At 35.7% G+C, this 21,327-nt stretch overlaps 1 protein-coding gene across 6 annotated transcripts in view; it reads right to left on the minus strand.

The window, feature by feature from the left end:
• EML5 (EMAP like 5) overlaps positions 1-21,327 on the minus strand; it is a 98,765-nt gene that overhangs the window by 61,084 nt on the left and 16,354 nt on the right. For all 6 annotated transcript variants that reach the window (XR_013182868.1, XM_077180597.1, XM_054634768.2 and 3 more), the window contains exons 2-8: positions 17,278-17,437; positions 14,775-14,873; positions 14,150-14,218; positions 10,820-11,005; positions 3,433-3,568; positions 1,909-2,110; positions 678-815 (exon numbers count right to left, since the gene is read on the minus strand). Coding sequence is in view for 5 of the 6 variants with exons in the window: in XM_077180597.1 (XP_077036712.1) it covers positions 678-815; positions 1,909-2,110; positions 3,433-3,568; positions 10,820-11,005; positions 14,150-14,218; positions 14,775-14,873; positions 17,278-17,437 (990 nt within the window). In the remaining variant the exon portion in view is untranslated. The remainder of the gene's footprint in view (positions 1-677; positions 816-1,908; positions 2,111-3,432; positions 3,569-10,819; positions 11,006-14,149; positions 14,219-14,774; positions 14,874-17,277; positions 17,438-21,327) is intronic.

Genomic DNA, 21,327 nt, shown 5'->3' on the forward strand with positions numbered 1-21,327 from the left:
AGAGAAGAGCCTCATCATACTGTCAAGTTCCCAGTCTAAACAACGAACAAGATTGTGAAATTATATATTGAACCTAACTGTCCTCTTTGCAACCACAACACTGCTGTTTTTAGAGTTGGTTAGGGCTTCATGGGGAAAAAAAAAGAAGGAAACAGTGACACAAGAAGGTGCTTCACTTGGCTGAAGGACAGGGAACAAAAGGAACTGTTCGAGCTGGGTTCACCAGAAAATTTCATCAAGTAAATTATGAGATCTTTATTGACCCATGGAAGAAAACTTCACTGACATGAGACACAAATCTCATTTTCCCTTTAAAGCTGTGGGATCACAGCAGCACAAGGCAGTACTTGTTTTGTATGCATGATGTGCTGACAGCAGAATTCCAACACGTAGAAACAATTTACAAAGTGATGAAAATTTATTTCTTAGTAGTTCAAGGATAATTCATAAATATAAAACCTAAAGTAAAACATTTCCTAGAAGACTGCCATTCCCTGCAAATAGGCCAGTATACTTTTTCAAATGGGTTGTTATAGAACAACATGAACATACATAGCACACATTTAAAAAATCTGAATACTCTCGACAATTTAAAACAAAAACACAAATGACCACATGCATGGCCACAAGAGATCAAAACATTAATAACATATCTATATTTAAGTTTTGTACCATACCTGACTCTAAGCACGGTGAAAGAGCCATCCTTCATGCCAAGAGCAAGATGGATTCCGTCGGTGCTGACGGCGGCACAGCGAATGGGCTCCTCCATGTTGCACCGGGCAATCAGAGCATGGTCTATTAAACTCCAGATTCTAAAACAAAGCCATTATTTCTCATGTAAAATGGGTGTGCAGCTTTGTCAGAGAGAAGATGAAGCCCTCCATTTTTGCACAATGCTGGACATGGCAGTGTCCCTATTTTAAAATAATTTTCCACAAGGAAAATCTAAAACCTAAGTGTGAATTATGCATACAGTAAGAAATATTCTTATATTTTAAAAGGCAGAAATATCTCTAATATGAAAATGTGGGGATAGATTAACTTTGATTTTCTGAATATAAAAAATTATAGCATATGACAATAAATGCTTTTAGACCACTCCTGCAAAAATTCCATTATTTTGCTAATCATTTTTGCCAGAAATATTAAATAACAATTAGAGACTTTGATGAGTATAAACAACTTTTCCTATTATGAATTCATTATTGATAACTCCTTATAACTAATAATATTCAAATATGTGAGGTTTTATAGCAAGGTAGATTACATCTATTATTTACAATCATATCTGGAATTTGAGAGTAATAATAATATTAATAATTGAATTACTGATTTGTTTAACTGTGTTGCACTCAAGATATTCAGCAAAAATGCCAACACATTTAACTTATAAGAAACAAAAGGCAGTTTTGAGCAAAAAGGAATAGAGATGAACATGTAGGAGGGAGTAATTTGGTGCGCTTTTTGAGCATTTATATTCTGTTTACAATGCATGGACTGGGTTTGATGAAATTCACACATTAAAAGTTAATTTGCAGCATTTGGAAAAGTAAATATGGTAAGAGTAAAATGTGAAAGTTTTTATCCCATATTTTTTTCATTGCAAGCTGTGCATGCTTAACATAACTCCTGAAAAGGAAAGACTTAAAGGATACTTGTCTCTGAGTGCTCAGTGTTAGCCCAAACAAAACGTTTTCAAATTTCATATATGGGGAGTTTTGGGAAATACATACTTCCACTGTATTTTATTACTGAGGATCACTCATTTCCTGGGTAACTTAACTGTAGGAGTACATCAATGCAACATTTCACTAACTTTAAAATGGATACATTTCAATTAGGCTACCTACAAAATGAGTTGATTGCCTAAAACTGTATGCAGTTTAACAAAGAAAAAAAATTAACCTGACAGATCGATCATCGCTTCCAGTCATGGCCAGGGGTTTTGTAGGGTGGACAGCCAGAGCCCAGAGCTCTCCTTCACAATGCCCCTGCATCAGCAGGAAAGGCTTGTTGCGCTCATGCACCACAATTTCAAAAATTTCACTGTCTTGTGTCCCAACGAGTATATGGTCTCCTCTCCAGCAAACACTTCTTACAGAGAGACCTGTAGAAGAGATTGTTACTGAGAGATACATCCTCAGAACTTGTAAAATGAGTAAAGTAGCAAAAGACGAAGCACAAAAGCAAGAAAATGTCAAGAAATGTCCATATCCCTTCTCTTATTCCTGGATTTACTTCTTTTACTCTTTTTATCTGTTTCATAGATAGTGGCATACTTGCCCTTGGAACATAAACTTTTTCATGACAACTTGGAGGATATATATAGGCTATACCAAGATGTAAGACAGTGAAGTAGCAGAAAATGCAATTAAGAAAATGAGCAAGAGAACAGGTCATAGAGACAATCCTCAGAAGTATATATTTAAAAAAAAAAAGAGTGAAGGGAAAAGAGTCAGAAAACTCATTTTATTCAATATAAGATTTTTTTAAAACTTCTTGCTCTGCCATGGGCATTTGACAAGCCAAAAGTTTATGGTAAGAGTCTGTTACATCAGAAGTAAAGGAGGCAACTGGAGGTGAGAACAAGTCTGAAAGAATGAAAATGAATGAAACAGCTTTCAGCTACATGCATCAAAATTGAGAAGCAGCAGCTGAGTAAATTTAAATTTAAAACAGAGCCACTCTACTGCAGGGCATATTTAAAATTAAATGTGTTCCATCTTGTTGCAATACTTCACAATCTTGGTGGGAATGCCATGTCAAATATACCATACAAAGACTTCACTTGTAATCAGATATGAGATACCTGAGTATCTCATTGCTATCAGACATTCTAACACATTTTCAAATTCTTGGCAAGATATTAGAAAATAACAAAAGTGACTGGGGGTGAAGAAAACCAAATGTCAACAAAAGCAATATTGTAAGTGACACTAGTGCTTCAGTACATGTTTGTATACATAGAAACACTCTATGTAAAGTTTTAGCATGACATGAACTGAAACTGAAGTCATATTTACAAGTAAGCAGTGTTCTAAGTTTCACAAAACTGTAGATAACATCCAAATAGTTTTAAAGGATATTTGGATAACTAGCAAATGAAATTATTGTACTCCATTGCTTTACACTGTAGATCTCACTGCCTCAAGTTCTCTTAAAGCATTACTGTTCCTTGTTAAAAACTGCCGTGCTCTAGAAACAATATGCATTAAAAATTAAATCTGTGTCTACATCATTATCATATGTACTGTTTGTAAAAGTAACTGTGGCCTTCATACTAGTGGGCATGATCTATTCTATTTCTAGCAAATAGTTTATGGTAACATACATAAAACAACACTTGGGGTTTTAAAGTCTTTTCCTGTTCAAAACACTGATAAATTTCCTATCTTATTGGTATATTGACAGCAACAAACTTCTCTTTACCTTTATACCCCTGGTCTGTTTCCCTGAGATCAATCACAGTAATTGGTTTAAAATTTAAGTCCCACAAGCGAACACAGCCATCCCTGCCACCAGTGGCAAACCCCTCTTCACACGCATTCATGCTGAAAATTCCTGCCTAAAGAGAGAAGAAAGTTACTTTTAACAACATACACAGATTGGAGAAAACCAGTGTGCAACTAATACAGGCTTCAAATATGAGAAAGTCAGAAACGGAAAGAAACTCGAAACAAGCAGAATGAACCACAAGTGATAAACAGAAAGTGAATTGCTGCAGGAATGTTTTCCTTCTGATGATCATGGTGATGCTGCTTCTCATCCCTAGGAAGAGCTTAGTTTCATATTCTCTTGCCTTAGGACCTGGTCCAACTCTGATAAATGTCAGCATGAAGATTTCCCATGATCTCTATTAGGATTGCTTTAGGCCCTTTGTTGCTAGTACTCAGCTGCTATACAACAATGCAAAACACATCTGGGATTTTTTTTATTTTTTAAACCAAGAATGATTGATTTAAAATTTAAGTTTAGAAATAAAACTTAAGAAAAACAATGATCATGCTACACCATTGAAAACTTAATATAAATTCTTATTTTAAAGGCAAACATCAGGAAACAAAACCTAACCCATTTTCTTCAATTCACTTGACACGTTTTCTTCAGGATAACAAAGAGGCAAAGATGATACATGCAGTATTAAAATACAGATATTATAGCCACATAGCCACTATATTTGATTTAACATGATACATATCTAAATGGCATACACACTATTGGGTTTTTTTAATTACCTACACATCTCACTAGCTTTATGTTCAGAAATAACTCACACATTTCAGTAAGCAAAGCTACTGAAAGGGCAACTTTAGCTGATAAGCCTATGAGAATTTTAAAAATTGCTTTATATTTATTTTAAGTATGCAATATTCAGCTACGACAAAAGTAAACAAGACAGCATTAGAAACAATGGAAGAGAAAATCTGTCTCAATTCCTGTCCAAAAGGAAGTAGACCAGCCAAAAATATACACATATCTTCTAAAATATTGGTCTGAAATTTCAGTTTTGTAAAGAAGTAAAGTTCCAACAGTTCTTTAGAGAGAGTCCAGATTTTATAGTAATGAAGTCCATTAACTGCAAAGATCAAAGCAGTCTGCAAAGGAGGGATTGACTTTTGGGGGAAAAAGAGCTGTACACTCACAGAACAAATTGGATACAATGTGACTTGTAAGAATTCTGGGGTATTCATGACTATTATCTCCTACAAACATGCTTTTTCTTCTTAAATTACAACTAATAAAAATATCATCATGGACTGGTCATAATGAAATATGGATTGTGTTTGCTTCTCTAGCATCAGGTAACAAGGATAAAATTTTTCATGTTACAAAAAAAGAAATCTTTCAGCTTTCACCAAAAAAAGAAGCCTACTCGAATATCAAATGACAATGAAATCTGAAAGACTTGGGTGACAGAACTTCAAATTTTTTGGCATGTCATGTCCATTCTCAAGAAAGAGACTTTTATGACAAACCACAAGTTCAGGAGCAGTACGTGTATAAACAGAAATGTAGTGGAATTTTTAAGTCATAAGCAGATTAGAAGTCTAACTCTCATTATCTCTAACATCTTGAAAGTCATCTGTTTCTTTAGGAGCCTAGAGATTTTTGAAAATACAGCACAAAGTGTATTTCTCCATGTGTGCCTATCTGTTTTACTGCATTAACCTTTACTATTGTGAGCAGAAGTGTTATGAGGAGCAGCTGAGGGAGCTGGGGGTGTTTAGCCTGGAGAAAAGGAGGCTCAGGGGAGACCTTTTCACTCCCTACAACTGCCTGATAGGAGGCTGTAGCCAGGTGTGGTTTGGTCTCTTCCTCCAGGTAACAAGTGACAGGATGAGTGAAATGGCCTCAAGTTGCACCAGAGAAGGCTTAGATCAGATACTAGTAAACATTTTGTCACTAAAAAGGTTGCCAGGTATTGGAAAAGGCTGCCCAGGGAAGTCCTAGAGGGATAATCCCTAGAAGTGTTCAAAAACAGGTGGAATGTGGCACTTGTGGGTAGGGTTTAGGGGTGAACATAGCAGTGCCAGGTTAACAATTGGACTCTAATCTTGGAGGCCTTTTCCAGCCTTAGTGATTCTATGATTCTAGGTGCCATGGAATAAATATAAGTCTAGAGGAATTTCAGCTCATTTTGTACCTTATGCTGAATTCTGTCCAAGTCTTTTAAAGCTCTTTTTGGAATGCAATCTTGATAATAGAATTATTTTCTTTTCTCTAATTAACTCTTTCCAAAATCCATTATTTAATTAGTCAGTATTAAAAAAACAATCAGACATCTGGCAATGTGGGAGCTGGCGGAATGCTCTGAAGATAAGATCAAGTGGATCCGGCATTAATCTGTTTTCCATTCCACAGAATATCCTTATCTTGAAAAGGACATAGTGGTTGTCAAGGAGATTTGGCAGATGTGCTTGCTCAATCTCTTGAAATGCAATAGGACACTGTCATTGCAGTCTTTGTGCCACTGGAATAAGAGAACTAGATGAAAACTATAAAAATGCCCCTCATTAATGGGGACTGTAAGCATCTAATGGAAAAAGCTGAGCTTTGCTACATTTCATATAATTGTTAGGCTCACACTTAAAGGGGAAAAGACAGATTCTTTACTGGAGTAGCTGGCCAGTAAACCCTCCACTAAATCCTTCCTTTTAAAAACTGACAAGATTGTTAATGCAAATCAACTTTGGAGTCTGCGTGCTCCTTTAATCCTTCAGCCTGAAATTGTAATCAACATAATTTGATTCTTGATGTTTAAAAACCCTCTAGCAGTAATGAAAGGCAAACAATTGCACTGACTTTGTTAGATCCAATTGAATGTGAGCTACAAAGACTGTGCTTCTGAATGAAAATAAAAGGTGTAAATCAAAGACTTCCATCTTGAAACTTATGAAGCTTGGCATACAGACTGCATTCTACTTTTACAAATTCTTCATTACACTTCCTAATGAATGTGAAAATTCTGGAAATAATATCTCAAATCCAGCAACATTTTCTCAGAATGCTATTTACTGTTTTTCCAACATAACCAGCTGGTATCACATCTGTGTTCCCTCAAATTTAAGAAAAAAAATTAGTTGAATGAGAGCAAATAAAAAAATAAATGCCCAGATCTACCAGAAATTATAGTTGAAAGCTGGAGAAGTACAAGAAGAATTCGACAAAGATGATTCCTCCTGCAAGAATACTTAGCCACTACTTGAATCCAAGAAGTTTCCAATACTGAAGCAGTTTATGGTTTTTTACTGCTGCTGGACCTATCTTGCAAAAATCAAGTGTCAGTTTATCTAAAGGCAATTGTTTGTATAAAATCCACCATTCTGACTATGCAATTCCTAAAACACATGATGACTGCAGCTAGCTATAATTAGGACCAAGCTTGGAAGATCATACGGAAACTTAGGAGCAACTGACTTCAATTGAGCAACATGGAGAACAGAGACACTACACCAACACAGAAACAACTCCAGTGCCTCCTTTTTACTCCCAGGTACACTACAGGACACAGAAATGTAAAGCAACACCCATGTTGGGCACTCACCCTGAGTCTCTCCCAGTAAGGAAACAGATTGCAAACATTTAAGATAGGTGTCAGTGAATTTACAGAGGAGAGACACTGCTGTGAAATGTGATCTTCCTGTCTAATAAATCATCCAGAAAAGAGCTCAAAAATGTGCATATTACTATAAAAAAATAAAATAGTGGTCCATATACCTCCCATTAAGATATATATAAGATATATATCCCATTGGCTAAAAGAAGTGGACAGTTTCCTTTGAAACCAATGACTAGTCTAAGCAGCAGAAGAAAATACTGCATGACTTTCTGGTCATGGTGTTGGTACATGATACCAGTTTAAAACCATTCATTTAAGTTCATTATATTGTTTCCATTTATATTTAATTAGTATCCAGCACACTGACATAGGCGTGCAATGGTTTTAACAGAGTGCCTGTTATTTAACCTCAAGCTTGTTATTTAACCTCAGTTTCTGACATCAATCCGCACAACTTTAATGTGTACCTCTGAAAGACTATCTCAAAATTAATTATTCATCTCCTGAGAAAGCATCTTATGTACATTTACTATGCAAGGCAAAAGCATAGCACACAAGAATCTTTAAAACATAGAGCGTTTTAACTAAGCATACAATTTTAATATCCAAGTAACATCTTGTATATATCTTAATAGCCATGGACTACCTTGAATTTAGAACATATAAGGTGGTAAATGGAAGATTCTATAATTTGTTTTTACACTGATACACAAATGAGACAACTATTAATTTATTTTTTTTTTAGTAGTCAAGGTATTTATTAACTTTCCAGAGCCAGATCCATCACCTACAAATAACCTCATGGAGTATTACCATTGCCAGTGAATTTACACATGCTTTCATGTTATTGTTTCCTTTCTCTCCTTTAAAATTTTCATTAATAAGATCATTATTTAGGAGGCAAATCTAGAATTGAAGTTTCCCATTGTTAGCCATTGTTCCCTGCACATGGACTCTGTGCCTTTACTCCTAAATCCTGCTCATTTACATCTTTTCCAACTTTGTATTCCTATTTCTATTTTAAGTGAACTCCCTAATCCCCTTTCAACTCTTAACTTATGTGCTTTCAACATTTTGTTTCTACTCAAATTCAGATGGAAATCTTCAGGAAACTCTACTTTCCTCTCTGTTAGTATTGCTATGACAGAAAACAGATAATCTGTCTGAATTAAGAATTCTTATTTTGCTTGTTAGTGTTAAAAGTTGCCAATTCCTTGGTTGCTCATACTGGGAGACCATGCCTCACATTGAATTATTCTTTAAGTGAAAAATGTTCTTTCAGCTAAGGCAACCACAACAAAGAGAACCAACCTTTGAAAAGAATAGGTTTTCTGTATTAATGCAGACAATGTCTTAATAATAAATAATAAATCTGGGGCTGGACTATTTCTCCACATCACTAACATGCTTTAGAAACTCTTTTCCAGTTTCTCAGGTATCTGCTGGTGACGCTGCAAGAAAAGAATGGTATTTATGGAAATAATGAGACGCCTTCTTCAATAAGATTACAGTTTATGTCACATCTGTTGAGGAGTCATGATGCAGGATGATGAACAGGTATGCAGGGATAACAATTCCAACACTAGCACACTGAAGAGAAATTTGTATCAATTCCCTACCACAGTGCACACTGTCCCTTCAACATAGACATACACCATAAACCTTGTAGTTTGCACTAGCATTTCCTTTGGGCAAGAAGGACATAATTTATAATTTATAAAATTAAGTATATTAATTTATTAAATTAAGTAGCCACAAAATATCATTATAATATTTTAGTATGGTTGAAGAGATATTGTCATTCCAAGTTTCCATATGTTGGGCTTAGAGTAGTCTGTCAATATTATCCTTTAAGGTAATTTTTAATTGAAAAACAAGGCTTCATTTTGTTGGAAAGAAGTTTCCATATTTTATTGGGTTTTTTTCCCCTGAAATCGGTGAAATTTGTAGTGATTCTAATCTCTTGTAAAAATTAATTTCAAAGACATGAACTAGTATTCCTATTTAATTTTCAGTACTGCAAAGTACAATTCCATTGAGCCTAGATGACAGAGCCAAAAATAGAAGGCTAGATGAGACCTACTCCAAGGTCACCTGAGCTCTGCCCATTGATGTTACTGAAGATAAGGATGTCACTGCACTTCAAATTTGATCTTATGGTCAAGTCAGAATTGACACAGCACATAATGGAATGGAGCAACAAGCTATCATCATCTTATGTTTATCAGTTGTCATTTCATACTTAAACAACTGAAAAGCAATGCATTATTCTGAGAAATAAACTGTTGCAAGTCTAAATAGTCCAAGTAACAAGTATGTTAATATGCAGGACAGCTGTCTCCTACAGCACCAACAGGATGGGAGAATATTTTGGCATCAGTTTTCAACAGGAGACTAAGTACACTTTTTCCTCTGGGAATTGAGATCTGCATATGCAATGGCCAATCATCTCAGGAAAACACAGAAAAGAACAGAACACTATTGAACACTTACTATGAAGACTGAAACCAGATCTGAAGTTATAGAGCAAGAATAAGTCCACACTGTAAATACTCCATCATACTTCCTGATTCATAATTTGGTCCCCCTTGAATACATTTTATATTTCTACAGATGCATACAGGACAGTATGCTTGTGTATGTTGATCTGTATTTTTTTTTTATATTTATATATACATACACTTCTATGTATACAAAGAAATCTCAAATGCAAAATATAGTCTGGGATATGTTTCACACACAGATGTTCTTCATAATTTATCTTTGTTCATAACCAGAGACAGTGTCATTATACAACTGACAGAATAAGCATTCCAATCACTTTTGAATTATTAGTTCATTCAACAAGCTGAAGTCATCCTCAATGTGTATTTTAAAATCTTTGGTAAACCAAGAGTCTGCTTACCACAACTTCTGCAACCCCTCCCACACACATAACATTCATCCCTTCATCCCCTCCACCCCACCTGATTAAATCAAAGTGACTCTTCTACTTCAGTTACAAACATCAGGCCACCCAGCCCAACAGGCCAGTTAAAACAAACACATTCTTACAAGCAAGAATCATTGACTGTTAATAATCTTTATCTAGAATTTTGAAGCTGCAATATCAGAACTCATATGCTTGTTTTTTCACACCATGTTAAATTGCTAAGATTGGAACTTCAAATATTATCAAGAAGGTACAATGCTTTTCAAAACAAAAATTAACATTCAACCAGCAAATCACATAGCTTCATAAAGTGACCTTAGCAGTTCCATGCTTCATAGGTTAAACCAAACAGAACCTGGTTGGCTTTGTTTTTAAGTGATACTTGCACAATTAGAATTCAAATACTGCCTATTACCAAATGAGAGGTAATGAGGATTTTCACAGTTTAGTATGTACAAATCAGACAGCAAACCAAAAAGTGTTTTTTTTGCTGCCTATTTTAATCACAAACCCATATGCTTTAAAATAACATGGAAAATGTAATTAAAACCTACATAGCAAAATTATAATCACTTTATATTCATATTAAACATTTCAATTAAAAGAAGATATTACCAAGTACTTTGGAAAATTTTTTGTTAAACTTTCACTGACATGTCTTCACTTTCCAAATCTGTATACTGTTCTAAAAAAATATTCCAGTATGACATCCTGAGTATCACTGAAACCATTTAGGAACACAGACAAGGTGACTTCACATTGCTCTTTCTGGCTTTCCAGAAATCTATTTAACATTCAGCATTAATTTAGAAAGGGACACTTACAGCATGGGCTCCCTGTATTGTCCTGACGAGGTTGATTCCCTTCCACACATAAATGTCTCCATTCAGGGCCCCCGAATACGTCACCTCGTCCCTTGCACAGGCCAGGCACAGGATAGTCTGGAGATCACCAGTCTTGCCAAAGACACCACGTTTTGGTGTCAAGGAATTGCCACACAAGCTCCAGAACTGCAACATGAAGTGATTTAGAAATGGCTATTTTGCTAACACCTTATAATTTCATATGCAGATCTGAAAGAGAAGCACCTTGCCTGCAAAAGACATCACCATTTTCCATGCCTTAGTTCTCCAGTTTAACAGTGGTTTATGTTATTAACCAACTTTATCTTTCCATAACATAAATCATCATAACAGAGTAGTTGGGAAGGAATTTTGGGATATCAGTATGTTATTAAACTAAAATTCTTTCAAATAATAATTTGTGAGTCAGTTGTATTTTCAGTTATTTTTGAGAAGTATTTCATAATAGAATTATCTTTCTTTGATGTAAGACTTTTACACTGAAAATGGTGTATTTGTAGTTTATATTACTTTATACATTTAAAGATACCATCTAAGCATGCAGAATGCTGATGAAACTCTATTTGCTCTGTTTGAAGGCAGTTGGTTTTTCTGCAGATGTATTTCTCATAAGAACCATGGATCACACAGAGTAGCCATCTGAGGCAGAGATTTTTAAGAACTTTCTAATAAATCATTTGTGTTTAATTGCAGCAATCACACAAGGGTGAATTCCCTCCTAGGTCACCCAACATGTACCAATGGATCCTGAACTAAAGACATGCAAAGTCTCTTGTGAGAGCACAATACTTGCCAACTAAGTCTCCAGCTAAACACTGTAGTTTCTGAGATCTCTGCAAACAAGAAGCACTTGCTTTCAAAGCCTCCTGTCCAAACATGTAAATGAGCACTGGAAAGTGAAGCTGCTGAAGTAATCCAATGTAAAACATGAAAGCATCACTGCTGGCAGGTTATTCTTCCATTGTCTCAGCGTATAGAGTTTCTTGCATATGTGTTTAGGGAACTGTATTACACAGCAAGACACTCTGTTACCAATAATCAATTCAAAAATCTAAGCAGATTTCAATAATTATAGGATAATGTAAGAAGTTACCATGAATAGATTTTTGTATCTGCAATACTGTAATTCAGAAATCAGCAGAAATTACCAGTACTGAAATCCCAGTATCTTAACTAGTTGTGCTGGTTTGGGCTGGGATAGTTAATTTTCTTCACAATGGCTGGTATGGAGCTGTCTCTTGGATTTGGCTGAACACAGTGTTGATAAGACAGAGATGGTTTTGTTATTGCTCAGCAGGGCTTGCACAGCCAGGGGTCTTTTGCTCACCTACTGCAACACTGGTAAGGAAGCTGGGGATGCATGGGAGGTTGGGAAGAGACACAGCTGGGAGAGGTGACCCAAACTGACCAAAGGGATATTCCAGATCAAATGGCATCATGCTTAGAACAAAGTGAGAGGAAGAAGTGGGGGGAGTATTTGAGGGGATGGAGTTTATCTTCCCAAGTCACTTATGTGTGCTCTTGTGGAGATGGCTGAACACCTGCCTGTCCCTGGGAAGCAGTGAATTAAGTCCTTGGTGAGTTTTGCTTGCATGTGCAGGTTTTGCTCTCTCTATTAAACTGTCTTTACCTCAACCCATGAGTTTTCCAGCTTTTACTCTTCAATTCTCTCCCTAGTCCTGCTAGTGGTGGAGTAAGTGAGCAGCTGGTTGGGGCTTAGCTGCTGGCTGGGGTGAAACCATGACAGTATATTTTTTTAACTTAAGTACAGATTTCAAGGCATAGACCATGCTGTTGCTTGAGAAGGCTGCAACTACATAGTCACTGCATAAATCAAACACCTAGCTCCAATGTGAAAGTGGATGATGGATCTAACAAAAGTAATTCCTCAACATCAGCTCACATGGAATTATCTACATAATTTGATCAAGTACTATTACAAGTTGCATAAAATATCATCTGAGAACAAATACAATTGTATTAAAAACTTGAAAGTAATTCTTGATATCTGAAAGAGCAAGAAGGTGTGGTTTAAAAAAAACACACATCAACAACAATCTCTTGCCTGATCCAAATGCCTAAATACCTCTAGAATTCTGATTTTCCATACTGGTTTCCCAGAGGAAACAGTAGTTATTTTTAAAATAATGTTTCTATTTAGAAAGGCTTTGTAGAGCTTTAAAATTTGCTCAAACTTTTGCTTATCTAAATAGATATGTTTTGACATCATAAAGCCATCTTAAATATACTAAATCACTGCTGGCAAATATTAGCATACTATTGGCAGAAAGGTCCTTTAAGAGAAGTAGAAAAAAAAGATAATTTTTAAACAAGGTAATGGAATTCTCTAACTGACATGCTAAACACCTGCATGCCAAATCAGACTTATGCAATCCAGCCAACAGATTTAAGACTTTTTCCAGTAGGCCACTCATCCATATTACTCTACATGTTCATTGTATAAAAAGCAACACATTTTCCCCACCATGGGAACCTCCACACAGCAGCAATACAGAACTTTCAAGCTGCCATCTACTGCTGCGATGTGGTAACACAGAAAACCGTGCATGGGAGAAGACAGAATGACTTTTGACCAAAGTGAAACACAGTTCCTAATCATTGATAACCCTGCTGAAAAAAAAAGCTCTTTCTGCACAAAATTTGCTACAGGATCAAACAGAGCATGCTTGAAAAATACATGAATTGTCCAAATTATGAATTCTGTAACAGGTAAAGAATGCTCCAAGTGACAAAGGTATGAATACAAGCAGAGAAAAGAATTAAAAGAAAGGAAAATGCTGCTTCTCTTCCTTTCTCTTTCACTGTTTCCCCTGAATGGTTTTTCAATTCATTTCACCTCTGTAGTGCAGCAATTCATTCATTTTCCATAATCCAGAAGCTTGAGTACCTGGAGTCACCTTAAACGTGTGCATCCTGTCTTACACTACTCTGGATTTCAAACAGCATGTTTTAGAGAACCTAAATTTTAAATTCTATTTCAGGCATTACATGCAATGCTACTGACAACTGTTTCATTCCTACTACACTGCTTCTGCCAGGGCATGAAGTCTTTGAGCAGGGAGGGTCTGTTTTACACTAGACAGATCTTTTAACATATCTAGTACAGTCAGGTGTGATTCATGATTGCAGTTCTAAGAACTAATATTGTTCTTACACAACACCTTCCATATTATCATTCTATATCCCTTTTAGATTCTATTTTTATGCATTTTATAGAGCATATATTACTGCAGCTTAAATATTTTATAAATGAAGAGTTATTTCAATTACCTTGATGTGTTTTACACCACAGCTGACGAGCTTGTTTGGCTGGTATAAATCCCAAGAAATATCAAATATCTGCACAAAAAAACCAAAGGATGTCAGCAGAGATGGTCTTTCTAGCACAGGACAGTTAAAACAGTAAAACTTCTAGCAAATTAACAAGGAATCTGAAATGCTTTAAATGGATCTATTGGAAAGACTTTTTTATCCTCTCATTCCATACTGAAATTTCAATATATACCAAATATAGTTCTGGCTTTTTTTCCCCTAGAGTAATTAAAACACATCATAAAACAACATTAAGGTTCATTTATAGACTAGAAAAAATTAAGCAATTATTTGCATTTTGATTTCCCATATGGGGATTAGGGTCTAAGAAGTGCATTAATTATGCACTTCTCCTACATGTTTTCAGTCTCAACAAACCATATACAAATAAATATTGAGTTATTCCAGAAATAAATGCACACATCTTAAATATCTTCACATCTTTATGCATATCAACCTTTTAGGCAAATCCAGTTTCTAAAACAAAATGGGTTTTGCTCAGACATAGGTCTAGTACCTACATACAGACATGGTTTAACAAGCTGAAATGACACTGATGCCCAGACTATTTAGTTGTACTTACTCTGTCTGTATGACCAGGAGCCATTGATAACAATTTTCCTTTTCTCCAGTCCCATACACAAACTGTGTTTTTCGAATCCAAACCAACTGAGACCAAACGCTAGAAGTGTCCAAATCAAACAAATAAAAATAACTCAATATATTAATGAAATCTAAAGTCATTCTTTTGAATGAGTTGCACAAAATGTGTAACATATTTGAGGTAGAAGCAATAGCTCCATTTTGATATAGAAGAAAATATAAGCTGTATCTTACACCAAAACTTACACAGATACATCTTTTCAGGTACAAGATCATGACCATAAAGATCTTCTTAGATAACAACATATTTCTGATCTATAAAGTTTAATACATATCTATATAATTATATATAGCACACAGGGCAAGCTGTGGTCAGGAGACATTTGCAAAAAAGAAATAATCACCGACCTTAATGAAACTGTATGTGTTTACCTTAAATTACATGTAACTTGCAGAATTTAGGATTTATTTTATAAGTCAAGAGATACAAAGAAATAATATTTTCTTCAATCTTCTTGAAAACAAACAAAAGATCAAAAACAATTAAACACTTTCTTTTGCTTGATTCTTCAACACACATATGATAAATATTTCTTTCCAAATCCTTTCTCAAATCAGAATTAAAAAGGCCCCAAATATAATTTCATGAAGTCTTTATTATTCAGAAAGAGCTTGAAGCCATTTACACTGTAAAACTGGGATGAACAAAAAGATTATTCCAAAAAAATAAATAAAAATAAAATTTTGAGATCTTCCTGTGCTTTGCAGCCTGGCTTGTCCTGACTGTGAAGACACCTTGTACAGATTTCTTGACACAAATGATTGACTAAATTAGCCACTTTTATGGTATCTGTTAACCAGTCAAAATGCTATTTATCATACAGAAATTCTCAACAGAAACACTAACAGGATTGAATTATTAAAAAAAAAAAAAGCGCTGAGTGATTTGGCTCAATTTTTAAAGAAAATGCATATTTTTGTACCATTTTTGCATGAATTGTGCCATCTTGATGTTGATAAATGAATTTTTTTCAAATCTTTTGGGCAAAGCTTTTTTCACTGTTCAGCAGTTAATACTTACATTCATTAAAGACAAATTTAGCTTCAATTTCTACATAGATTATCTAAGTGAGTTTATAAAAGCAAAACCAAACTCCAACCTTGAATTGTAATCTTTGTTCCCAAAGACAGAAACCTATTCTAAATAACATAATTCCTTTACTGTCTGAAAAACTCCAAGATTATGAGAAGAAAAAATTAACAAGTTAAATACAATTTCTACTCATGCTTCCTGTAGCATGAGTAACAAAATCTAACCTTTCTATTCCATCTTTGAAAAATCAGTGTATTTCAATCCTAATTTGATGTATCTTGACCTTAAATTGAGAAGGCCATTCAAGTGAGGGAGTAACACAAGTTTACACAACAAGAACAATGTAGAGAAAATATATTGCTTTGAAGTAGAAATGATGTTCTAGAAAAAAGCTAAACTGCCTAAACAGTGAGAGGTCATTTCAACAGATTCAGAACTTTTCTACAATAATTACAACATGTTGTAACAGAAACAAGTCACAGGTAGGCTTTCCTCTTGTGTTCAACGCAACTGCATTTGATCTTCTCTTCAGGACAGCAACTGGTCTGTCTCTACAGTACATCCTACTTGAGGGAACAGCAGTAACTAACAGACACTGACCTTTTTAGCAAGCAAAAGGAGCTGAGGATACAGCTAAATCTGAGTATCACATTGCAAGGCTGAGTGGGAAGGAAGAAGTGTTTCATAGACCAGGAAAGCACACCTCCAGAAAGGATTTTCTCAGCTAATACCTTTTCATCTGCTACCTAGCATGTAAATATAACCATTAAATTTTCCATTTCCAATACATCAGTCAAGAAAGCCTCTTTACTCAGAGGAGCTAGTGTCTGGTAGAAACAATCTCCATTATAGGTATCAGCTCTGAGAACCAATTTACTACTCAGAAAATGTTTAAAAGCAAAAAAATTCTAATCCAATGAAACCTTTTTCTTGACTCTCAGATACAGGATACATGAGTCTGAACAAACAATCAAAACATGGAGAGCCACCAGTGAATGCAAAATGCATGAAAGAGAAGGGGACATTGCCTGGAGGAGTCCAAGGTGAGACACACAACAGGGCTACCATTGCCCTGGGCACAAGAATATCCCTGCACAGGGGAGAGCCACTGTCTCCAGGTATTTGGTCTAACTCTGAACTGTGGCCCACAGACCACAAGAACCTCCCTACCACCTCATCTCCATTCAAAAAGCTTTTGAAGTTATAATTTTCTTGCCAAATATAAATATTTGGCATTCATTAGTAATACAAATTGATCTTCCTCAACTTGAGAATAAGCAGATAGAACCTGAGACAATACACTGTCTTTTTTAAAGAAAAACTATGCAACAAGATTTCTAATAGATAAACAATTTATTCAAGTGTTGAAAAAAGAACGTTAATGACATACCTGACCATCTAAATCAAAGGCCAAGCAAGCTATGCCATGTGTGTGAACGTCTTTCAGGACAGATACAGTTTGCACAGTGTATGAATCCCACACACAGATGTATGGTTCCTTCCCAACTTGACCTGTTGCCACCAACACACGTTCGGGGTGCAAAGCAAGGCTGCCAAAAAAAAAGAGACAAAAATATTTCTGCATGAAACTTTGGTATTTGCCTAGTTAGTTGCATTATTTTTTTTTTCCTTAAAAGTTCTTTTACAATATTTTCCTATGGATACTAGATAATAAAAAGTCATTTTGTATCACAGATTCCACACTAGCTGTGAAATTCTTAGTACATACCAACATCTTTCTTGAATTTAGCCTTCAAAAGCCTTCTACATTTAAATTAGTTGCAAAATAGTCAATAATCCTCTGTTCCAAAAGGGTTTCCTAAGTTTGGTCAGATTTTCATGCACTGAGAGAAATACCTCTTTTCCTTTCTTTATATTTCTTAAAATTCAAAAACACAAACAATGGAAAACAGAAGTTGGTGTTTAACTATCTACACATCAATCATCAATGGAGAGAGATGCACATCTCCAGAAGTTCTTTATTCCACACAGTTTTTGATGTCCTTTTTATGAGAGGACAGCTTCCTGAAGCTGTGTCTCTGCTGATTGTACAGCAACCCAAAGCACTAGGGTTTGGACTAGCTTGGACTAGAGGCAATGACTACACTTCAGATGAATGAACTTAAGAGCAATAGAGATTATCTTAAATGTCTGAAATTTAGTATAGAACAATTGGAAATAGCTGGGTTTGAATAACTATTAATGCTCCACATTTCTAATATTGTAGAGAATTTTATTATAGTTTGTATTTCAGTCTTTCAGAGTGCACTTGAGGTTCATCAGAACTGTTTTGCTAAATCTGGGACCAAGCTAGAAAACATTCTAGTCAGCAAGATATTTCTTTGTTTTGTTTATGCCAGCAAGCTGTATGGGAGAACACGAGGTCTGAGGACTCAGATTTCATAATACAGAAAAGTAAGAATATATTCTAACAGAAACCCAAACAAACTACTTGACCACACTCCAAATATACTAGGTACAGCAGTCCAGAATGATGTAGAAACACCACACAGAAGTCAGGAAGACATAATTTCCAAAGCTAGCTGTTTAATTTGGCTAAAAAATTTCCTAGCCTGATGAATGCCAGGGTAATGAATGATCTTGAGAGACTGGTGGACAGAATCACTAACAACACACAGTAAGTATATTTATCTTCTCAAAATTATTTGGGAAGGAGAAAGGTTGAGCACTTTGCAAATGTAAGATGATCTTTAACTTGAACACACGTTTTGATAAATAAAGTTCAAAGGGTGGAGACAAAGGAAGTTATTAACAAAACCAGCAAGGTTAAAGCTAACCAGGCAATTACCAGAAAAATCTTCTGATTCAAAAGATGTACACATTTTCTATATACAGAAAGAGCAAGAGGAAACCACGTTAGAAGACGCTTAATATTTAATGAAGTTAAACTACAGTACACAATACACTTCCATATTTTTCTGTTTTAAAATAGCAGTTCAGTTTGTTGATATTGCTTGATAAATTCCACGTGCAAAACTGAGCAGAATGCCTAACTTCAAAGGTGAAAAGGTAAAAATCCCTGAACCTTTCCATTTTGCTACGGGAATTTCTACTCTTGGCTACTCCATTACCCTCAGCACCAGGATAAAGTAACCAATATTTCCCCACTTTGCTTTACAACACTTCCAGAGTTGTTTATTTGACAGAGCAACTTCACAATTAAAAACGTTGCAGAAAGGAGCTGGCAGCAAAACTTAATCACATTTCAATTCAGTTCTGCCACCTAATCCTGACTAACACCTGCACATCTCCCAGAGCACACAAAGGCAGATGGTGAACTCACAGGACAAAGGAAAAACATCTGGAAGGAGAAAAAAATGCTGCATCCAAAATATCTATTTTTTTAGAATGGCACCACAGAAAGGGGGCAATTAGACCAAATGGACAATAAAGAAATTTGGAAAAGGAAGTGAAAAGAATAAGCAAGAAAAAAAGAGGCAGAAACTAAGAGGAAAATAGGAAAAACCCCGGAGTCTCATGTCTGATTCCCCACCTCTTCAATCCCGTGCTGATCTGTGCTACAAGTGCATAGTGCATTTTCAGACAAGCAAAAACCACACCACAATACAACAAAACACTCACTGTATGTGTATGGACACACATACATGCAAAAGCACCCCCACATCACACCTTGCAAAACAATTTACAGGAACCAAAAATCAGCTCTGTATGTTTTTAACTGAAACTCAGAGTCTTTAGAGAAACATAATGCATCAGAGATGGAAGGGACAACACTAAAGGCACTACCAAGGGAAAGGAGAACATTGTCCTCAGCCCAAGCATTCCAACTAATTTAATTCAAAGAATATTAGGTGAATACAGAGAAGGTTTCTTCTATTTCTAATTAACAAATGGCAAATAACAACTAATAGCAGTATCACAGTATTTGTTCTTTCTACATCACAATACAAAATACTGGCTTAAACAACTGAGCTCAAATTCTGCCTTGATATGGGATATAGTAAACTGCTAATAACTTTTCTAGACATTTATTGAAAGAAGAGGAAAATAAATGTACAATAAATATTTTGAGACAGCAAGCTCTTAATAAAATGCAAATATGGTTTCAGAGAAACTATTTAGGAAAGCTGTTAGAAGTGGCTGAAGAAACACCTATTTAAAAATACCTTTCCATGTCTTTTCTTAGAGACCAAGGAGTGAAGGAAAACTTAAAGTATTACCTGTAGGTATTCTAGCTCAGGCTGTCAGAGCAGATCAAATAGAGAAGCATGGAAAAAGTCAAGGGACTATTTCTGTTATGAACACTAAACATATATTTACATTTTGATATGAGACATGAATGATAAGACAATGTTTTTCCTTAATAATCAAGTCTTGGCTATTATTAATCCCATGGGGAACCATGCAGAATTATGAATTTGAAAATTTTGGGTCCTTATGAAAAGTCAAGGATTAGACTCCAATTTTACACAATATGGTGACTCTTTTCAGTTCTTTCATTGGACTGTGAGTGATCAAGCAATCCCTATAAGCATAGTAAACAATACAAAAATACAGTATCTTGTTCTAACCTCTAGAGGAGAAGCATCAATACCAGTCACATACTTGAGAACATTCACTGCTAGAACTGCCCTGAGCCAAACACTTTAAATGGCTTCCTAGTGCAGACAGAAAGAGCTTAACTGGAATGGATGCCCAGAAACAAATCACAATAAATACTTTCCATACACAGACCAGAGGAACTTGTGGTGTGATGCAGTTAACAGGATCAAACAATGAGTTTGAGCTCTCTCTGGGTACTCTGGGTATGACCTTCAGCACACCTCTACTGAGGTGTCAAAATCATACAACTGTTGGGATGGTATCTGCAATAGCTGCTTGCCATTCATCCATTCAGTTCCTGAGATGAGGCAGAAAAGCATGGGTGTGGTTCAGCTCTAAAGGCAGCTTTCAAATCTCTTAGTGTGGGACTTGTGGGCTTAGGTACCCTCCCCCACAAATATTCTCTTGCATTTTCTTTCTTAGGGAGAAGGAAGAGATTGCTTAGTGGCATAAGAAAGTCTGCACTCAGAAGAAAAGCTCACACATTCCCTTTACAGCAGTCAGAAGGAGAGAATTCCCTTTACTATCCTGGTGATGAGAGCTGGTATGACCTCTCCAGGTTAGACTGCTGGAACTGTGCTTGCCTCTAGCCCACACTGCTAGACTGTAAACTGGAGCTTGATTTCTTTCCTTGTCCTTGAAGGATGACTAAGCTGATGAACAAGATACTGCTGCTCGTCCAGAAAAGGAAACAGATATTCCTAATGAGAAATTCCTCAGGCCTTCTTGTTTGCCTCTGGCCTTTCTGACCTGGGCTCTTCCACAACAGATGTTAGATCTAACGTAGTAACATGTAACATATGTAAGAACACGTCCAAAAGACAAACTTTATAACGAAAAAAGCAGGTATTAAGCT

Source organism: Agelaius phoeniceus, chromosome 6 (assembly GCF_051311805.1).
Source record: "Agelaius phoeniceus isolate bAgePho1 chromosome 6, bAgePho1.hap1, whole genome shotgun sequence".
NCBI lineage: Eukaryota > Metazoa > Chordata > Aves > Passeriformes > Icteridae > Agelaius > Agelaius phoeniceus.